General features: G+C 45.5%; 1 protein-coding gene across 1 annotated transcript in view; it reads right to left on the bottom strand.

The window, feature by feature from the left end:
* IRAK2 (interleukin 1 receptor associated kinase 2) overlaps positions 1–12,926 on the bottom strand; it is a 61,240-nt gene extending 48,314 nt beyond the window's left edge. The window contains exons 1-2 of the mRNA XM_007075471.2: positions 12,733–12,926; positions 4,428–4,610 (exon numbers count right to left, since the gene is read on the bottom strand). Of these exons, the coding sequence (XP_007075533.2) occupies positions 4,428–4,610; positions 12,733–12,826 (277 nt within the window). The 5' untranslated portion in view covers positions 12,827–12,926. The remainder of the gene's footprint in view (positions 1–4,427; positions 4,611–12,732) is intronic.
* Positions 12,927–21,732: the final 8,806 nt, after the last annotated feature.

The following is a 21,732-nucleotide window of genomic DNA, read 5'->3' as shown; positions in this document are numbered from 1 at the left end:
CAAGAGACTAGATGCAATGTGGCCCCCAGGGGACCCCACACACTGCCCTTCAGTTCAGATACAATCTTCAGAAGGCCTCTGTTAAATACAAATATAGCACCTGGAGATACAAATACAAATATAGTCTCTAAGGAAGCCAATTTATACCTAGGACCTCTGGTGTGTGCGGTTTCCAAGCATGCTTCTATCAAATCTATTCTAGAGGCCCTTTAAGAAGTGGTAGGCAGACATCAGGTTCTCAAACTGCCAGAAGCAGCTGATCAAGTTCATAAGCAATCTTCCTCAAGCAAATGCAAAATAAGGTTTAACTAAGTTATGATTAGGGAAGGGAAAATGGCTTTGACTAGTCAGAATACAGAAACTTAAAACGCTTCACACATATAGAATATGCCCTCTATATTTACCTCCAAAAAGGGGCAGAGATTTATGGCACTTTTTTTAACTAATGACAAAAATAGAAAGGGGAAGTGTCCTGCCTGAGGACGTAAAACAATAGTAAAAACACAACCAGACTGTCAGAAGAACATCGAGGGGATTTGTGGATGTGGAAACAAGTGTTAGTCTCTCTTCCTCAGGGGCTAAGGGGGAGAGAGGAGAGGTTTGAGGGGCAAAGGTAGACTCCCACAGTCCTGACAGGTTGAGGGCAGCTGGACCAGGAAAGCGGGGATCTGAGTACAATTCTAAACAGAAGAGAAGCTGACAGAAAAAATATCACTGTTGCCTGGAAGCCCAAATGCTGTGTTCAGTGACGTTTCTGTGAAAAATGCTAAGCATGAGGGTGTTGGATCCAGACACGCCTGGGTGTGACCTCCATCTGTACCCACGACCAGAATTATGCCCCTGGGGGAGTCACTGAGCCATTCTTGGCCTCAGTCTCCTTAGGTGGAGAAGGGGCTCCTTAGAGCACCCACCTCAAGGGGCTTTTGGGAGGAGGCAAGCAGGCAGCTCAGGGCTCAGTCAGTGGTTAGCTTAAAGTGTCGTGCCACAATGAGTGGCTTCTTTAAATCTGGCACTATATTGTGTGTTGACCTCAAATCGTTAAGAACATGTTCAAGATTAGTCAACAGTCAGGTTTTGACGTCAATGGAGAGTTGATGTGTCCAACCAGAGGCCTGTCTCAATGCCTGGTACTTGTCTGCTTTCGGGGCTCAGGACATCCCGGTAGTGTTTCAGCCGCTCAGCAGAGACAAAACCAGGGTGTCGTGCGGGCCCCAACCCACTGGCCCCCTCCCCGAAGTGGGCTAGGCTGGAGAAGCCCAGGCCGCTAGATTCTGACTGCATTTGACCCAGTGGCATTTCCCCTCACCTCCAGCGGCCCCTTCCCTCCTTGCCTCTTTTCCAACCCATTAAGAGTTTACCATTAAATCTCTCAAAAGGTGAAAAATATTTGAGGACATAGTCAGTGCTAATCGTATCTCCATATCCACCACATGCCAGGCTCTGGGGACACAGAGAAGCCAGAGCCAGGGTCTGCGCATGGCTAAACAGGGCAGGCGTCGATCACACCAACCAACAAGGTCTGAGGGACAATGGGGGCCACGGCACCACGAGTGTCCAGAGGGGGCTCAGACGGCATCCAGCCCACCCCCACTGGACAAAGGTGGGACTAAGCCCAGGGAAAGGGAGGACCTGCCCATGTAACAATAGGGCTTAGCCACACTGCCTGACCACCTTCCTGTAAAACCGCAGCCACCCCCGGCTGACCCGGATGAGGACCTGGCCTTGGGGATGTGAGGGTAAGGATGCTGTCTGACTGGACTTAAGGGAACCCTCTCAGGACAGAAGGGCTGGCAGGGTAGGGAGGGGTTTCAGGAAGTTCCCAAAGGCTTGGGGAGCCTGGGGGCTGAGCAGACCACCCCTCCCCAGTCTGAGGAAGATGGTGAGCTGGGGGAGGCTGGCCAGACAGGGGCAGAGGCTGCAGAAGTTTGGGGGTGGCCATGTTTTGAGATGTGCCCATTCTTGATTCAGAGATTACGCTGCTAGGGCCTGGAGGCAGGGAACAGGCCGAGTCCCACACTGGTGTGTCACTGCTTGCTGTGTAAGCAGGATCTTCCCCACAACCTGCCCCAGGCAGAGAATCCTGCCAGCAGAGGAACGGTCCTTCATCTAATAAGATCTGGTGGGTGTGCGGAAGCCCTGTGTCCCTGGACACCCGAAATCCTGAAGAATCGCTACGTGCCTAAGGGCGAGAGATGGTCTCACTGTCCCACTAGCGTTCCCTGCCCAAGAGGTGATCTACCTCTGTGGTGTACCCGAAATCCTGCCTTGGGCTTCATCTCTAGATCCCCTCACCCGCAGGGCCACCCCAATGTCCCTTATTCTCCTGCCACCTCTGAGGGTGGAGGTTTCTAAGCCCCCATCAATCAGCTCTTTGCTCTAGATCCTACCATCCCTCCTCCTGGAAGCCCTCCATGATTCCAGAATTCCTGGGGTGCAGTCGGGAAAGTGTTGAACCTGTGTCTATTGATTCAGCCAGCTTCTTCCCTGACCAAAAGCCCCAGACAGGACAACACCAGAGCCCACATAGGGTCTTCTGCAGGTCTCTGTGGCTCAGAATGCACTGCTCTTGACTCCCACACCAGCTTCACGCTGGTTCCTTCAAAATCCAGTGCTCTCCCTGGGCTCTCTTACCTCAGCTCTTCACATGGCTGTCTTCTTTCCATCCCTCCAATTTCACCTTCTCTGACTTCTTAGCCTTCCATGACTAACATGTTCTAGGAGACTCTCCTGCCTGCTCACTCCAACCTATTGTTTTTATTTATTTTCCTGTCCATTGATTATATCTTCATATGACTATGTCCTCCATGAGGGCAAAGGACCTGTCGCTTTGCCCATCACTGTCGTCTAGAAACTAGGACAGCACCAGGCACTAGGCAGGGGCTCAGAAAGTACCTATTAAAAGACCGGCTTGCTGCCCCACACTGAAGGGGTCTCTTTGTAGATACGAGAAGGGATGGGTTCTAGATGGGAGTAGCCATGACCCACCTGCCTTCTGCTAAGCATTGGCTGAACACAAGGCACTTGGCATAATTCTACTTCAATTTTGCAGCATCTCTTCATGGCAGAGGACGATTATTACCTGCTAAATACGTTCCCACCACTGTTGTAATAGCAGGTAAGAGGGTAATTTGGTAATACTGATCCAGATATCTTTTTAATTTTTAAATTTTTATTTATTTTTTTAATGTTTTATTTTATTTTTGAGAGAGAGACAGACAGACAGAGTGTGAGCAGGGGAAGGGCAGAGAGAGGGGGAGACAGAATCCAAAGTAGGCTCCAGGCTCTGAGCTGTCAGCACAGAGCCCGACATGGGGCTCGAATCCACAGACTGCGAGATCATGACCTGAGCCAAAATCAGATGCCTAACCGACTGAGCCACCCAGGCTCTCCAGTTTTTATTTTAGAGAAAGAGGGAGCACACACAAGCGGGGAAGGGGCAGAGGGAGGGAGGGAGGGAGAGAAACTTAAGCAGATTCCACGCTCAGTGCAGAGCCTGATGCAGGCTCAATCTTACCACCTTGAAATCATAACCTGAGCCAAAATCAAGAGTCGGATGCTTAACCAACTAAGCCGCCCAGGTGCTCCAGTAATATTGGTACAAACATTAACCAAAACTTAAGGGGCACCTGGGTGGCTCAGTCAGTTGAGCATCTGACTTTGGCTTAGGTCATGATCTCATGGTTTGAGAGTGAGTTCGAGCCCCATGTCGGGTTTACTGCTGTGCTGACAGCACGGAGCCGGCTCTGGATCCTCTATCCCCATGTCTCTCTCTGCCCCTCCCCCGCTTGTTCTATCTCTCTCTCTCTCAAAAAAAACATTTAAAAAATACACATAAAAATAATAAAATAAAATCATTTTAAAAACTCAAAATACAGGAGCACCTGGATGGCTCAGTCAGTGGAGTGTACAACTGACTCTTGATCTTGAAGTTGTGGGTTTGGGCCCCACGTTGGCTGTAGAGATTCCTTTAAAAATAAAATCTTTAAAAAAAAAAGTAGTTGTAGATGTCACATATATGTTAACCAATGCACAGAAAACTTCCAGTAAGATAGGCATGACATTGTTAATAGTGGTTACCTTCTTGGGGAGTAAAACTGAGAATATAGGATGACGACATAAATCATTTTTTACTGTAGACTCTTTTGGATTTTTATGTATAGCTATCTTTTTAATCCTTATTTTTAAATTTACTTTTGGAATAGAGAAGCAGACTTTTAAAGGTACAGAAGAACTTATAGAAAAGTCTCTCTCCAATATCTGGTTCCCTGGCCACCCAACTGCTCTCCCAGAGGTAATTTCTTAGTTGGGTGGTAAATTCTGTCAGTTACGTTTTTTTTCTAAGGTGAAGAAAAGTTCCAAGGCCAGAGGGTACGGCTCCTGCGGAAACCTGCTCGCGGGCGGCTGAGCGGGCCACCTTGGATACTCACAGTTCAGAATGATCTGGGCAGCACGGTAGAGCTGCAGGCGACACAGAAGGTCCACCAGCTGCTGGACGGTGGCCTGCCGCATGCCCCACCACCACAGAAGCTCCCGCGTGATGCTCACGCCCTGCACCCGCTCCATCGACTTGATCTTTCGCAGCTGGGTCAGGTCTGTGATCACATAGGAGGCTGGAAGGCAAGCGAGAGGCCATCTCAGCGTCAGAAAGGCAGTACTTCCACCAGAGGGTCACCAGGCTAGCGGTCTTTGTCCTCAGTAGCTTCTCACTCGCTCCCCTTCACACCTGAAATCTACCTGTAGCTGGGATCCACAGGCAGACCGAGTTATAGCACTGAGTCCACCTGACACCCATGGGACTGGCACTTTGACACCTCAGTGTAAATATCAACTTCACAGCCACACAAAACTTAGGAGAGAACCCACTGGAGGAGAGGGTCAGGGGCGGCCTTGAGCTTTAGCTGTTTGTCTGTTACGGGCAAGTCACCTCACTGGTAGGAGCCTCAGTTTCCTCAACTGTAAGAGGGGGCAGGTAATAGAACTTCTCTTGCCTCCCCTCCTAGAACAGAAGCTCCATGTAGACAGGGAGTTTTATCTGTTCTGTCCACTGTTAGATCCCCAGAGCAGAGAACAGCACCTGGTACAGAGTGGGGGCAAGACCAGGACCAAGGTGAGGCAAAGGAGGCACTCAGGGGCAAAACTTAAGGCACTCAGGAGCAAAATCTCACTCTCAGGGCTGATCTCAGAAGCTGGAGAAGTAGCTGGAAAATAGGTGCCTCCTTAAATTTTGCCCTGGGCATCTCATTCTCCTCACCCCTAAGTCCTAGCCTTGGCAGCAAGGGAGGGGGAATAATGAATGAATGAATGAATGAATGAATGAATGAATGAAAGAAAGAAAGAAAGAAAGAAAGAAAGAAAGAAAGAAAGAACGAACGAACTAAGGACCAAATGGACCCATGGCCCAGCATCCTCATAGAACTGTTACAGACATCAAGAAGGACCATGCATCTAGGGGCGTCTGGGTGGCTCAGTCGGTTAAGTGTCCAATTTCAGCTCAGGTCACAATCTCATGGTTTATGGGTTCGAGCCCCATATCAGGCTCTGTGCTGACAGCTCAGAGCCTGGAGCCTACTTCAGATTCTGTGTCTCCCTCTCTCTCTGCCCCTCCCCCACTGGAACTCTGTCTCTCTCAAAAATAAAATAAACATTAAAAAAAATTTTTTAATAAAATAAAAAAAAAGAGAGCTCATGCATCTAAAAGCACATTGCCAACTCAGAAACACTACAAAATTTGCAGGTGGCTGCTGCTGGCAATACTAAATATAAAGCATTCCTGCTTTCCATTTTTCATGATAAAATTAATGGTTGTTCACTAAAGAAAACTTGGGGGAAAAAGGGGAGAAAAACACCAATATAACATGTTACACAGCATCCCACTAGGGTACTTTCTCTTTCCAAAACTCTCCTCTCCCCTCCCCTCCACACAGGAGCGGTTCTAGATGCACTGTTGCTGGACTGTAAGACTTTGCATCCTGCTCTCATTTACTAACATTATACCATCAGCATTTTCCGAGTTGTTACAAACTCTTCCTCATGGCATTTTGAACGGTCACATGTATTCCACTGAGTTTACTAAAGTGAAAGAGGCTTTTTTTGTCCTAATTAGGAATAAAATAATCACACTTCAGTTCCAGATTTTCAGAAATCATGGAACAGAAATGCATATAAACATCAAGTTGTTCGTTCATTTGTTCATTCATTCGGCAAAACATCACTGAGCACTTCTGTGCTCCAAGCCTGTGACAAGCTGTAGAGATACCGTGGTGAATAAACCAGAAGCCCATGGAGATTTCTGTTTGAAAAATACAAACATAAGTGAACTGAGTGGGGAAGGGGAGGCAAGAGATAAAGCTCAGGACTACATTAAAGGCCTCCAAGGCCAGGCTATATAGAGTTTGGACTTGATCCTAAGAGCCACAGACGCTACCTACCGAAGACCTCAGAGCCAGGGAGTGTGACATGATCATATTGCACAATCCCCTCCCTCTGGAGGAATGGGAAAGATTGAGACAGCCTCAATCTTTCTGCAGAGAGAAAGCCTGTTAGGGGATGGAAAGTTCTCAGTTGCAACTTTAGTCACTGGAAACCCCAGGCCAGATTCCTGGTCAGTGGGAAATGATGTCAGCAGGGTCAGGGGCTGCTTCTAGAAGCTGAGAGAAAAGAGGGGAGGGAAGAGGAAGGAACACTTCCCCCACACCTCTCCCTGCCCCCTTCCCTATGCACCCGGCTATTCACCTGTTCACCGGCACAGCATGCCTCCCACTCTTCAGAGGTAGTGGGAAAAACAGAAACCCTGGTGTGGTGTTCCATCACACCTTTGTGGGGTGCACTTTCCTTACAGGCAACACAAGAGAAATAGGAACCCAGCCCTGAGGCGCCTTGCACTTCGAACATTTCCATGAAAGCACATTTGCATGAAAGTGACAATTCTTAACCCATTAACCTATCAACATCTAACCAGGCCCTTAAAACAGGTCAAGGCAAGATAGAGATCTTGGGGGAATGAGTCAGCACTGAGGGCCCTGCTAAGTTCCCAACTCTTTTCTCAGCACACACAAGAAATACTTGGTCATTATTGGCTAACAGGATGAAATCAAAGTCTCTGTGATCATCCCACACTGGTCATACTTTTGCTTCTAATCTTCCAAACTTTTCTACAGATATAAAAATACATACTTATATAATCAGGACAGGACAGGGGTGGTTCAGGGCCTAAATTTTGGATTCTGAGGCCAGGGTTCAAAATCCTATTCTGCTACCTAGGAAGGACCTTTACCTCTTCCTGTGCCTCAGTTTCCTCATCTGCAAATGAGGATAACAATAGCACCTGCCTCAGAAGCTGTTGCAAGGATCAGATTAGTCATATATACAGAGGTACTTGGAATAATGCTTCGTACATAGAAAATATGATATAACTGTTAACTGTAATTATTAAGCCACCTATGTTCTATGAAAACCTGGTTTTGTTCCCTGTGGTTAAGACCACGTGGGACCATCCCACCAGATCTGAGTCCCTGAATCCTGCAGGAGTTCGTTCACCTGAGAGTAGTAAGCCTTGCCTCATGCTCAAAGCCCTCTCAAACAGATACGACATAGCCTCCTGAAATGATTCCTGGACAGTGGGAAGTGATGTAGGGTCAAATGACCCTTGTCAGGATTAATGGGACTCCTCCATGGCTAAGAGAAGGAGAAAACACGAAAGACCCTAACATGTCCTCTAAGCATCTCAGCAACTCACTCCCATTTTGTAGATGAGGAAACAGAAGGCTCAGAGTGACTTGCCCAAAATCACACAGCTAGACCGGGACAAAGCAGGGCGATGCACAAAGGCTAGCACATGCATGACTGAGCAAGATGCGGAGCAGTCCAACAAAGCAACTCCTGCCCTCGGGCCCTTTGGAAAACACCTGGGTGGATGACGCTGTAAGAAGCCTGTCTTCCCCTAAGACAAAAAATGGATGCCACTGTAATCATAGGGAAATGAACAGGAAGCAGCCACAATGTCTCCCAACAGTTGCCAAATCCAAAGAGCACGCATATGTGGCCATGTGATTTTCTAAATCACCTGACAAAGGATCTTCCCACCCCACGTACCCCCCAGTACCACAATCTGCCCTAAGGGACTATCTTTTTCTTTTCTTTTCTTTTTTTTAAGTTTATTATTTACTTATTCTGAGAGACAGAAAGAAAGAGAAAGAGACAGAGAGAGAGAGAGAATCCCAAGCAGGCCCTGCACAGTCAGTGCAGAGCCCATTGCGGGACTTGAACTCACAAACCAGGAGATCATGACCTGAGCCAAAACCAAGAGTCAAATGCTTAACTGACTGAGCTACCCATGTACCCCTCTTTTCTTTTCTAAATGACTCACAGAAGCAAAGACTCTTTAGCAATGGAAGGACAAAGGCGATCACTAGTTCTGATGAAGAGGAAGCCAGACAATACTGTGACCTGGCAAGGAGCAGCTAAACAGGCAACATGGCTAGCTCCCAGCCCAGCGAGCCCCACGCCAACACGGAGAGCTGGTTGACCATGGGCCAAAGCCAATTCAGTGGGATAAAAAGTGCACACCCCCCACGTCCTCGCCATTCCTACATCCTTCAGCTCATCATTTGTTCAAGTGGCTGTTGAATGTCTGCCCACTGGCCAGGTGCTGTCCTAGACTCTGGGAATACAGGAGTGAACCAGATGGGTGAGGTCTCTGCACTCATGGTGCTTACATTCTCCAGGGAGAGAGACACATAAATAAATAAGGAAAGAGGTAATATCAAAGTATGTTAAGTGGAACAGAGGAAATAAAATACAGTGGTGGTACAGAGTAACGGGGGGGGCAGGGTAGGCCTCTGGAATAAGGTGAAGTATGAACTGAGACCAGAAGGGCTATGGCCCTCCAAAGATGTCAGTATCCTAAACCCCAAAACCACCTTGCATGACAAAAGTGACTTTGCAGATGGGCTCACATTAGGGGTTCTGAGATGGGATTATCTGAATGATCAGAGTGGACCTAATGTAATTACAAGGGTCCTTACAAGGGGGAATCAGCAGTGTCTGATTCAGAGAAGATATAGTAACAGAAGCAAACGTCAGAGAGAGATTTGAAGATGCTTTGCTGTTGGCTTTGAAGGTGGAGGGAGAGGCCACGAGCCAACGTAAGCAGGCAGCCTCCTAGAAGCTGATACATTTGGGCAAGAAAATGAGTTCTCCTCTAGAGCATCCAGGAGGAATACAACCCTGCCAACACCTTGATTTTAGGATTTGTGACCTCCAGAATTGTAACATGATAAATGTGCGTTGTTTTTAAGCCATTAAATTTGTGGTAATTCGTTACAGCGGCAAGAGGGAACTAAGGAGCCATGGTGAACACTGGGGGAGGAATGTCCCAGGCAGAGGCAACAGCAAATACAGAGGCCCTGAGCCTGGACCAGGGAGGCCGATGTGGCTGAAAGCAGGGCAAGCAAGAGCAAGTGTGGAAGGAGAAGAGGTCAGAAGTCAGTGGGGGTCAGATTGTGACAGATCGGGAAAGCCTGGTAGAGCTCGGATTATATCCTAAATCACAATTGGAAGTCTTTGAAGACTTTGAGCAATTCTGGTGTCTCCAGGGTCTAAAAAATCAGAGGTATTCCCCAAAGAGGATGTACAGAGGGCCAACAAGTACATAAAAAGATACTCAGCATCACTAGTCATTAGGGAAATGCAAATCAAAATTACAATGACATCCCATTCACACCTGCTCAGATGGGTAGCAGTGAAAAGACAGATAATAACAAGTGTTGGGGAGGATATGGAGAAATTGGACCTTCGTACACGGGTGGAGGGACTGTAAAATAGTGCAGACAATATCGAAAACAGTCTGGCACTTCCTCAAAACGTTAAATATAAAGTTACCATATGACTCAGTAATTCCACTCCTAGGTATCTACCAAGGGAAATGAAAACATATATCTACATAAAAACTTGTACACAAGTATGCACAAGAGCGTTATTCAAAAACAGCCAAAAAGTGGAAAGGACCCAAATGTTAACCCCATTAACTGGTGAATGGATAATAAATTGTGCAACATTATTCAGCAATAAAAAGAAATGAAGCACTGATACATGGTACAACAGAGATGAATCTTGAACACTAATGCTATATGAAAGAAGCCAATCACCAAAGACTACACGTTATATGATTCCATTTCTATGAAATGTCCAGAATAGGTAATGCCCAAAGCTGAGGAAAATGAGTGGTATGTGGTGGGAATGTTGGGGTTGACAATTAAGGGGTATAGGGTTTCTTTTGGGGGCAACGAAAATGTTCTAAGATTAACTGTCGAGATGGATATGCAACTCTCTATATATATTAAACACCATCGAATTATACACTTTAGATGGGTGAATTGTATGGCATATGGATTATATCTCATAAAGTGCTTTTAAAGAGCCACAGGTGTTGGGGGCACCTGGGTGGCTCAGTTGGTTAGGTGTCTGACTCTTGATCTTGACTCAGGTCATGATCTCACAGTTTGTGAGTTCCAGCCCCACATCAGGCACTGCACTGCCAGTGAGGAGCCTACTTGGGACTCTCTCCCTCTCTGTCTGCCCCTCCCCTGCTCACTCTCTCTCTCTCAGAATAAATAAACTTTAATAAAAAAAAAAAAGCCACAGGTGTACCTTTAAAATATCTTAGGAACAGAAGTTCCTCTGGTGTTTACAGTCAAGGCCGACATGAAAAAAAAAAAAAAACCTAGAGGGAGTCTCTTATACAAAATTTGTCCACTGCCCAGGAAACATTCAAAGTAGATAAGTCACAGGTCATTGGAACAAAGGAACAGTCTAGAAGATCAGGTGGTGTCCTGACTTTCTCAGAGGTGTCCTGACATGTTAGCAGTGACCGCCTCTGGGGAGAGGACTGAGACTGAAGACCCTGAAGAAGAAAGACATTTACCTTCCTCCCCACCCCTGCTGTATTATTTACTTTTATAAATGCATGTGTTGCTTTTTCCATTAAAAATAGTTAACAAAAATACAAGCTAAAAATAAAACCTAAATCCATGTTGCTAAGGAACATTGCTTGGCAAGGAGAAATACCTGAATATTTTAAGTTTAAAAAAGCATGCTATTAGAATGTACAAAATGATACAATTTTTGAAAAATGCATGCACATAAGTAAATTTATTATTATATACTAGAAGGTATAAATCACATAGCACTCTGCTAGCACATAGGAAGTAGGCAGCAAAAGTTGTTGCTGTTTATTATCATTATTATATTAGCATCCAAATAAGAATGGTTATCCCTGAGTAGTGGAATTTGAGCTAATCTTTGTTTGCCACGCTATTTTTCAATAAGCGTGTATTATTTTTGTTACTGGTTGAAAACGGGGTTTCTGAATCTGAGCACTATTGACACTTTGGACCTGATAATCCTACGTGGAGGGGGCTGTCCTGTGCATTGTAGGGCGGTTAGCAACACCCCTGGCTTTTACTCACTGCATGCCCCCAGCTGTGACAACCAAAAATGTCCAGACATGTGTTTCCGAGGGGGCAAAATCGCCTCTGGTTGAGAATCACTAGGTTAAAAGGTATATTATTTGCTCAAACTGATGGATAACAAAAACACGTTCATTTTATTACTATTCTTTCAACTGTGCATATATCATACACTCTTGTATAAATGGTACATATCATAATCTAAGTTCGAAAGAAAATACAGAGATTATTTTAGGGGAACCTAGGTGGCTCAGTCAGTTAAGCGTGAGTTCGAGCCCCGCATCCAGCACTGTGCTGACAGCTCAGAGCCTGGAGCCTGCTTCAGATTCTGTCTCCCTCTCTCTGCCCCTCCCCCACTAGGGCTCGCTCTCACTCTCTCTCAAAAATGAACAAAGGTTAAAAAAAATTTTTTTAAAGAAAATATAGAGATTATTTTAAAAATAAAGTGGTACCAGTTACAATGACATCAAACACAAACATAATAATTATTAATACTTCCTTATTACTTACAAGAATCTGACACTTAAGTGTCAGGTGCCTTTGCGTAATTTTCATTACTCACAAGAACCTCCAGTTTACAGATTAAGAAGCTGGGGCTCAGAGAAGTGAAGCAACTTGTCCAAAGTCACCAGCTGGGAGGAGGTGGAGCCTGGAATGCAGACCTCTGCTTGGGAATCCGAGGACCAGAGGCGCGCAGCGTCCCCCCCCCCCCCCCCGCCCCCGCCCCGCCCCAGGTGCCAGGCCCTCTCTGCCTATTACCAAGCTCAAACAAACAAACACACCAAGGAGTTTAACAACCTTTTAGCAACGCCATGCCCGTAGGGAATTTACTCCATCACTCTCTCAATCTGTCTCCACGTCTGTAAAAAGGTGTAAGAGAAACATGCACTTCATAGGCCCTTGTGGGAATTCAATGAGATAATCCGTGTCAGTGCCTGCATCCGGGCGGGACGCACAGTAAGCGCACAGTAATTGCTGATAGAGCTATTAGGATAAGCTTTACCATAAACAGCAAAGTCGAGCCGGTCATTATTCAGCGACAGATGAACAACAGAAATTTTCAAAGATCGTCTAACACCTTCCAGACAATCCCGGTGGTAGTGGTGAGGGGTGGGGGGTGTCCAGATAAGGGGTGGTGGCCAGCCGAGGATACACGACGAGGCTCCGGCCCGGAATGGCCGCACAAAGAGCCCCTCGGTTCGGGACCCACTTAAACAGGGGTGGGCAGGGGGCTTGGTGGCGGGGTCGCCAGGGGGAGCCCACTCACCGAACTGCATCCAGTCCCACTCGCTGAGCGTGTCCATGTTGCGGCACAGGTCGTCCAGTACCCAGGCGGGCAGCTGGTAGATGTAGCAGGACATGGCTGGGCTCCGGAGGCCGGCGGGCAGGCTCGCCGGCAACTGGGGCAGCCCCGCGGGGACCCGGGGCTTCTCTACTCCGGGGGCGGGCGGGTCCAGCCAGCCAGCCACCTCCTCCGGGGAAGTGGGCGGGCCGGGCGCTTGGCACCACCGCCCCCAGCGGCCACTCGCGGCGCGACACCGCCCCGCCGGCTGGACCGACTGGCGACGTGGGGCGGGAACGCGTTTAAGGACACACGAGGACTTCAGTGGCAGTCCCAGGAGGACTTCTGACTCCAGTACCAGTGTTTCCGGGCGCTCCGCCACATAGAATTCATTCAACAAATATTCTGTTAATTACCTACTATATGCCAGGCACTGTTCAAGGTATTGGAGATACAGGATTGGAGAAAATCTACAAACTTCCTTACTTTCATGGGACTTAAAACCTAGATGGTGGGAGAAGAAAACTAATGATAAGTAATAAAAGTATGTAATAAATAAGTTATGAGGTGTGTTAAAAGGTAGTAAATGCTATTACAAAAAAGAAAAAGGAAAGTTGGTTAAGGGGAATTAGGAATTGAGAGCGAGTTAAATAGGGTAGACAAGATAGACTTTATCATAATAAGGGTTAGTGTTCATTGAACAGCTACTATGTGCTAGACACTGTTCTAGGTGCTGGCAATGCCTCTGAGGAAAAAAGGACATGGGGTGTTGGGTGGCTCAGTCGGTTAAGTGACCGACTGCAGCTCAGGTCATGATCTCATGGTTTGTGAGTTCGAGCCCCATGTTGGGATCTGCGCTGACAGCTCAGACTGGAGCCCGTTTCGGATTCGGTGTCTCCCTCTCTCTCTGCGCACCCCCCCCCCCGCCCCGCTCATGCTCTGTCTCTCTTTCCTTCAAAAGTAAATAAACATTTTTTAAAATTTTTTTTAAAGAAAGAAAAAAAGGACAAAATCCATACCCTGGAGGAATATAGACAATAAGCAGTAAAATATTAAGTAAGTAAATAACTTAGCACTATAGAACATGATAGGTAACATTAGAGAATAAAAGCAAAGTATGATGAAAGAGAGTGGGGGTGGCATGCTGAATTATTATCTTAGAAGGTAATAAATCTTAATGGGGGAAAGCAGAATAAAAGAGATTTCAGGGCAAATTGAATTATTAAGTAGAGTAGGAGGAGAACTTACACTAATAGTGGCTAGTATTATTGATCATTTACGATGTGCAGACTTCACCTGGGTCATTTTACCCACTCCTCTCAATGAACCTATTAGGTAGGTGTGGTTATTACCCCCATTGTACAGATGAGAAACCGAAGCACAGAGAGGTTAGGTAAGTTGCCGAATATCATACAGGTACAAGTGACAGAGCTGGGATTTGAACCCAAACAGTCTGATCACTGGCTACAAACTGCCTCTTTATTATAATAACTACCACTTATCTGCACCTATCATGTGCTCTGCATAAATCATTTTCTGTAACTTTCATAGGCCTATGCTATAGATAGTATTATCCCCCTTTTTTGTTGAGAGAGAGTGTGTGCACACGCACATGCTCAAGTGGAGGAGGAGTAGAAGGAGAAGTAGAGAGAATCTCAAGCAGGCTGCATGCCCACCACAGAGCCCCATGAGGGGCTTGATCTCACAACTGTGAGATCATGACCTGAGCTGAAATCACGAGTTGGATGCTTCACCAACTGAGCCACTCAGGCATCCCAGTATTATCCCCTTTTTTACACAGAAATAGAGAAGTTCCAAGAGATTGGGCAACATCAGTGAGAGCAAATAAACTAGAGTTCCACTTTGTGGCCATAAACATCCGGCTGCAGAAGGAACCTGAAAGGAAAGCAAAAAGTCCTGAGGCAAGCCTTGGTTCTGCCACCAACAGGTTTTGTGTCCCTGGACAACCCATTTTCACTTCTCAAACCTTGCATTCCACATCTATAAAATGGTACTAATGAGTTCTATTGCCTAGGGTTGTGAGCTAGAGAAATAGATTAAATCAATTTATACAACCCATATAGAATGCCTACTATAGTCTTTCTTGTACAGAGAATAGACTCGAAAAATGGTAGCTGCCATTGATAATATTGAAAAAAAGCTCCAGGAAGAGTGCTCCCACAATCCATCAGAGGACAAAGGATCAAAGGACATCAAACTCATTTTTAAAAGAAAGGAAAAGAAAAAAGCATCCACCACCTTAGAATTCTACCTGGATACAAGCGGTAGTTCTGTCACTGTCTGGTACTTTATCCTGAGCAAGGCTGCAGTTTTCTCTTTTGTAAACTGGATATCCTCCCATAATCACTTCGAAGGATTGGTGTGAAGCTTAAATGGACCTCCAAACGCTTGGGATAAACAGGAAAGTGCTTAGCCCAGTAAAGGGTTGATTTTATGAGAGTCTACCCCTTTGATGTTGGAATTAGGGCATATTTTAGTGTTCTGTGACTGCTTTTCATGGGAAGTCCTGTGTTTCAGCAGTGGTTGACGGTGGAATAGAATGGGAAAGCACCTACAGCCCAGAGCATAGATCCTTCTGTTTCTCTCATGTTTTCTACTTGCAGAGCCCTCCTCCTCCTGCCTCTCCCTCTCTTTTGCAAGCACAGAGCATGGGTCATAGCTTTCCTCCCTTAGTGCCATGAGGCCTCTTCCCCCTGATGGGGCTTTGAAACCACAGGAGATTTGCATTCAGCCTAGTCCAGGATAGACAAGCCCCAGCAACTCCTCTCTCTGCTATTTCCTTGGGTTTTTGGCAAGTTTCCTTCTCATCCCATCCTCAGGGCTCGGAATCTGAGTCCTAGGATTTTCTTCTCCAGAGAGATCTGATCAGAGAGATCAGGGCCTGAGCAGATCATCTTAGGGGCACATCTTGGTCCCCATTCTTTAGAATAAATTCTTCAAAGTAAGATCTTTGTTATTACTAAGTAGTAGAGCTACCGCTCCCCTGCCAAATACCAAGCATTATCTGGCATCCTCACAACAACCCTATAAGGTAGGTTTAATTGTTCCCATTCTACAGAAGAGAAAACTGAGGCATAAGTCAGTGTAACTTGGCCAAATCAAATTGGCCACATGACAGGATTCAACCCAATTCTGACTCCAAAGGAAGTGCTCTTTCTACTCTATAATATTGCCTCACCACAAAGAGAAATCTCCTTTGATCCTGCACAGTTCATTTCTTCCCCTAATTAGCTTTCTCTGGCCAATACCCTCCCTCCCACAATCAGTTGAAACAGTTATTGAGGCTGAATGTAATTAGTTATATAGGTATGTCATTTAGACCTATTCACATCTAATTACCTTTGACAAACTGTACATGCCCAGCTTGGCCTCCGAAGATCCAGACTGGGGTGGGACTTGGGCACTGGCATTTTAAAAATCTTCCCAGGTAATTCTAATTATGGGCAGGCAGAGTTGAGAACCGGTGTTTTATCACAAAGTTGGGACGAGAAAAGAAGACTGATGATAGGGGATTAACAATATCAAAGCTTCTCTGTGTACTTTGCACATGTTTTTTCTGTCTAATAAAAATATCTTCATTGTTTTTTTCTGATAGTGTAGCAGGATTCTCGCACAAAGAGTCGTGACACCGAGGCTTTTCTTTCCAGGAAGCAACTTTATTCCTGCTGGCACCGCTCAGTTGGGTTCATAGTTGGGTTCATATGCAAAGAACTGAGCCCCAAATGCCACCTGGCGTAGGTTTTTATTTATTTTTTACTTCTTTGTCTCCCATATATGGTAACACACAAGCATGCAGTCTGATTAAATGGTCTCATGTTACAAGGTCGTGAGGGATGTTGTCACGTATGCATATAGCCAGGTTGCCTTGAGGGTTTTTGTTTTTTTGGTTGTTTTTTTTTTTTTCCTTTAGGGAGGGGACCCTACCACAATAGTACATGATCATTCTCCAGAAGAGTAGGTAACCTTAAACATAAAACTGTCAGTTATTTTACCAGCAAAATTGGGTTCATTCAGAAATAGCAGAGAATTGGAATTCAGGACACACAAGCTACTGCAAAACCCATAGGCAAGTCGCAGAACAAAAGAGAAGTGTCTTTTATAGATGAAAGAGGGGAGTTGGGAGTGCTGTCATAAAGTCCATTAGAGCAAACTGGGAGTTTAAAGTATAGTGACTTTTCACTGGCTGAGTTGTCTCATTGGCTGCGCTGTTGCTGGGAGAAGAGGTAAACCTTTTTTTCTCCTACTGGGATGGTAAAGTAGTGTAGACCCACAAGGTCCATCTCTTCCTATGGATATGCAACTGATCAGGAGTGGTAGGGTGTGAGAGCTCCCCCTACTGGCCTCCTGATTCCATTTTAGCGAGTTTTCCTTTTATTAATTTTCCCAGAGGGCTTTGAGAAAAAACCCAGTCCTACTCTCTCCTCCTCTTGGGTAGGAAAAAAAACAAAAAACAGTTCTACCTTCTCCTCTATGTTTCTCCTTTATTTACACAGAACACTTAGCTTTTGACACTTCTGGTCACCAAATGTGGAGGCAGGGGAGTAATTCCCCACAAGCAATTCTGTGCCACACGGGCTGGGTGTGCTACAACCTAACTTACTTCTAACACTGTCTACCCGAAGATAGTGTCAGATCCCACAGATTAAGGGCTCATTCCCACAAAACTGTTCCCTCCCTACTTCAGATGTGGATGGCAAGTAGCAGTGCCCCAGGTCACCCACCACTTCTGTACTACTTGGCTACAGATAGGAGGTTCCCATGACCCCCTCCTTGGGTTCAATTAATTTACTAGAGTAGCTCACAGAACTCAAAGAAACACTTATAGTATTTACTTTTTTAAAAAAAGGATACAGAGGCACATGGGTGGCTCAGTCTGTTAAGCCTCTGCTCTTGATTTTGGCTCAGGTCGTGATCTCTCAAACCCCACATCGGGCTCTACAACACAGAATCTGCTTGGGATTCTCTCTCTCCCTCTCTCTGCCCCTCACCTGCTCCCCCTTCAGCACACGCTCTCTCTCTCTCTCTCAAAATAAATACACTTTATAAATAAATAAATAGATAGACAGATACAGATGAACAACCAGATGAAGAGATACATAGGGTGCAGGAGCTTCTGTGCCCATGGGGTTGGGTTGCGTCACCCTCCCGGTCTAGAGGAGTGTACTGACCCAGAAGCTGTCAAACCCCCTACTGCTAGGATTTTGTGGAGGCTTCCACAGAGGCAGGATCAATTATTAACTCTATTTCCATCCCCTCTGCCCTCTCTGCAGAAGTAGGAGATGGGGCATAGCTGAAAATCCCAAGCTTCTAATCATGACTTGGTATCTTTCTGGTGACCAGCCCCCAGCCAGGAGCCATTCAAAAGCCTACCTAGAGTTGCTTCATTAGAACAAAAGATGCTTCTAGTGCTTTATCATTTAGGAATTTACCAGGGTTTTAGGAACTATGTGCTGGGAACCAGGGGTGGAGATCAATATATTTTCTATTAACACACACACACACACACACACACACACACACACACACGGAGGGAGGAGGGATAGGAGAAAGAGAATGAACACCTTCCCTCCTTCCCTTTATTTGGGATGTACATTTATTTTCAGTATTGGGGTCTGTTCCAGAGGAGTCTGCTTTCTTATCTACAAGAGACGTAGGACAGTCCTAGAGTCTATCAAGGAAAACTATAAACCAATATTTGGAAAACTGCTACTCCAGGGGCACACCAGGCCACACTCACAATTCCTCCCTTCTCCCTGTAGTTGTTCCAGGACAGGGTATTCCAGACCTGATAGAATCATCCTCACATTCCCAGCATTCTTGTGTGGGACCTCCTAAAGGTGAAGAATGTCATCTCATGCCACTCCCTCTCAAGCACAATGCTGCTAAGCTATCCCTTGACCAAGGAACTCTCCTTCAATTTATCTGAAGATAAAATGGTTCGCTATGATTTCCTTTGGTCCTTACAGTAGTCTTAGTTCTGTTAACATTTGTGGGGCCAATGCAGGACTCTAAGACTCAACTTCTCCCAAGTGGTGCAAGGCAATCTTTTGTGTTTTCTGCCTGAAGAACAGGGAGAGCATATTGCTATTTGTATGTATGTTATGCTGACATACTTTCCTGAGGTTTCATGTTCCGATATTTTTTTTTAACATTTTTAAGTAGGGGTGCCTGGGTGGCTCAGTGAGTTAAGCGTCCGACTCTTGATTTCAGCTCAGGTCATGATCTCACGGTTCGTGGGAGTCGAGCTCCATGTCAGGCTCTGCACTAACAGCATGGAACCTGCTTGGGATTGTCTCTCTCCTTCTCTCTCTGCTCTTTCCCAACTCATGCTTGCTCACTCTCTCTTTCAAAATAAATAAATATTTTTTGAAATAATATTTTTAAGTAATCTCCACACCCAACGTGGAGCTTGAGCTCAAACCCCCAAGATCAAGCCACATGCTCCACTGACTGAGCCAGCCAGGCGCCCCTCATGTTCCAACTTTGAAACAAGTTTTGTGGGTTTTTCTTTTATATATCCAGGGCTATTGCCCAAATCCTTTTGATTAACATCGTAAGGTTATCCATTTTTTCTATGATCTGCCAATGGGTTACAGGGTATGTGCGGTGAGGGGAAGCCCCAGAGAAGTGTTCTGTGGGGCAGGCAGTTTAAGTGTGCTGACAGAAAAGGGAACTACTGAAGGGGTATCAGGCAGCCCAGTGACTGGCATAGAGTAGGACTGAGCTGGTAAGAACAGGTTACAGGAAATTTGTGTGAAAGTATCTGAAAAGTTCACATTGGTGCTCATGTGTCAAGAGTGCAAAACACTGCTATCTATTTCATATCCTTAGTGTGTTGATTTCTAGGACAGTGCCTGTCCTTTCATAACCTTCTCAGTATAAGTACTGATAAAATGGTAACCACTCACCTTTTTTTTTTTTTTTTTTTTTTTTTTTTTTTAAATAGACTTTAAAATCACAGTGTAATTGGGACACCTGGGTGGCTCAGTCAGTTAAGCGTCCGACTTCAGCTCAGGTCATGATCTAAAAGCTTGTGAGTTTGAGCCCCACATCAGGCTCTGTGCTGACAGCTCAGAGCCTGGAGCCTGCTTTGGATTCTGTGTCTCCCTCTCTCTGCCCCTTCCCTAGCTCACACACTGTCTCTCTCTCTCTCTCTCAAAAATAAATAAACATTAAAAAAATTTTTTTTAATTTAAAAACCACAGCATAATTAAGAGGAAGGTATAGGAATTTCCCATACATCTCCTGCCGCCACACATGCAAAGCTTCCCCCACGATCAACATCCCCACCAATGCGGTATCTTTTTTACAACTGATGAACCCTCATTGACTCATAATTATTACCCCAAGTCCATAGTTTACTTTAGGGTTTATTCTTGGTGTTGTATATTCCATGTTGCAAAAACTCACGTATCTACTATTAGAGTATCATACAGAGGAGTTTCATTGCCCTAAACAAACCCTGTTCTCTGCCTATTTATCCCACCCTCCCTCCATAACCTGGCAACCATTATCTTTTTACTCCATAGTTTGGTTTTTTCCACATCACACAGCTGAAATCATACACTGGGTGACCTTTTTAGATTGGCTTCTTTCACTTAATAGTGTGCATTAAAGTTTCCTTCATGTCTTTTCACGGTTGACAACTCATTTCTTTTTAGTGCTGATTAATATTCTGTTGTCTGGAACTAGTTTATTTAGCCATGCACCTACTAAAAGACACTTCTAAGTTTTCGTAGTTAGGAATGAAGCTGCTATAAATACCAAAGCATTTAACTCCTTTGGATAAATACCAAGGAGCAGGATTGCTGGAATATATAATAATAAAATGTTTAGTTTTGTAAGAAACCACCAAACTGTCTTCCAAAGTGGCTGTACCATTTTGCATTCCACCAGCAGTCAGAATTCCTCTTGCTCTGCCTCACCAACATTTGTTGGCAATCCTCCAGATTTTGGCCACTCTAATAGGTATGTATTGGTATCTCATTTTAATTGGCATTTCCCTGGTGACATGATGTGAAGCATTTTTCATATGCTTACTTGCCAACTGTGTTTCTTCTTCAGTGACGTGTCTGTTAAGGTTGGTTCTGTTTATGTGGAAGAAAAAAAAACAAACACCTTTGTTCCCAATGTGAGTACTTTTCTTCTTTTTTTTTAAATTTTTTTTTCAACGTTTTTTATTTATTTTTGGCACAGAGAGAGACAGAGCATGAACGGGGGAGGGGCAGAGAGAGAGGGAGACACAGAATCGGAAACAGGCTCCAGGCTCTGAGCCATCAGCCCAGAGCCTGACGCGGGGCTCGAACTCACGGACCGCGAGATCGTGACCTGGCTGAAGTCGGACGCTTAGCCGACTGCGCCACCCAGGCGCCCCAGTACTTTTCTTCTTAATGCTTTTCTGTAAGGCTTAATTTTTTTCACAGTGATACTTCATTTTTACATGAAAAATAAAGCTAAAAGAAAGTGTTTTGAAAAAAATAAAATAAAACACGGTGTGGGGGGAGGGGGTGCCTGGGTGGCTCAGTCAGTTAAGCGCCCAAATTTGGCTCAGGTCATGATCTCCTGGTTCGTGGGTTCGAGCCCCGTGTCGGGCTCTGTGCTTACAGCTCAGAGCCTGGAGCCTGCTTCAGATTCTCTGTCTCCCTCTCTCTCTCTCTGTCTCTCTCCTGCTCACACTCTCTCTCAAAAATAAACATTTTTTTTGAAAATTAGAAAAAATAAAAAACATGGTGGGGGCACCTGGGTGGCTCAGTCGGCTGAGTGTCTGACTCTTGGCTTTGGCTCAGGTCATGATCTCGCAGTGGGTTGGAACCCTGCATTGGGCTCTGCGCTGACAGCACAGAGCCTGCTTGGGATTCCCCGTCTCCTTCTCTCTCTGACCCTTCCCCACTCACGCTCTCACAAAAATAAATATTAAAAAAATGGCAAGGGGCACCTGGGTGGCTCAGTCAGTTAAGGGTTAAG

This window comes from Panthera tigris, chromosome A2 (genome assembly GCF_018350195.1).
Source record: "Panthera tigris isolate Pti1 chromosome A2, P.tigris_Pti1_mat1.1, whole genome shotgun sequence".
NCBI classification, from domain to species: domain Eukaryota; kingdom Metazoa; phylum Chordata; class Mammalia; order Carnivora; family Felidae; genus Panthera; species Panthera tigris.
Note: the sequence above shows the minus strand (reverse complement) of the source record. Positions and strands in the feature narration are given on the sequence as shown.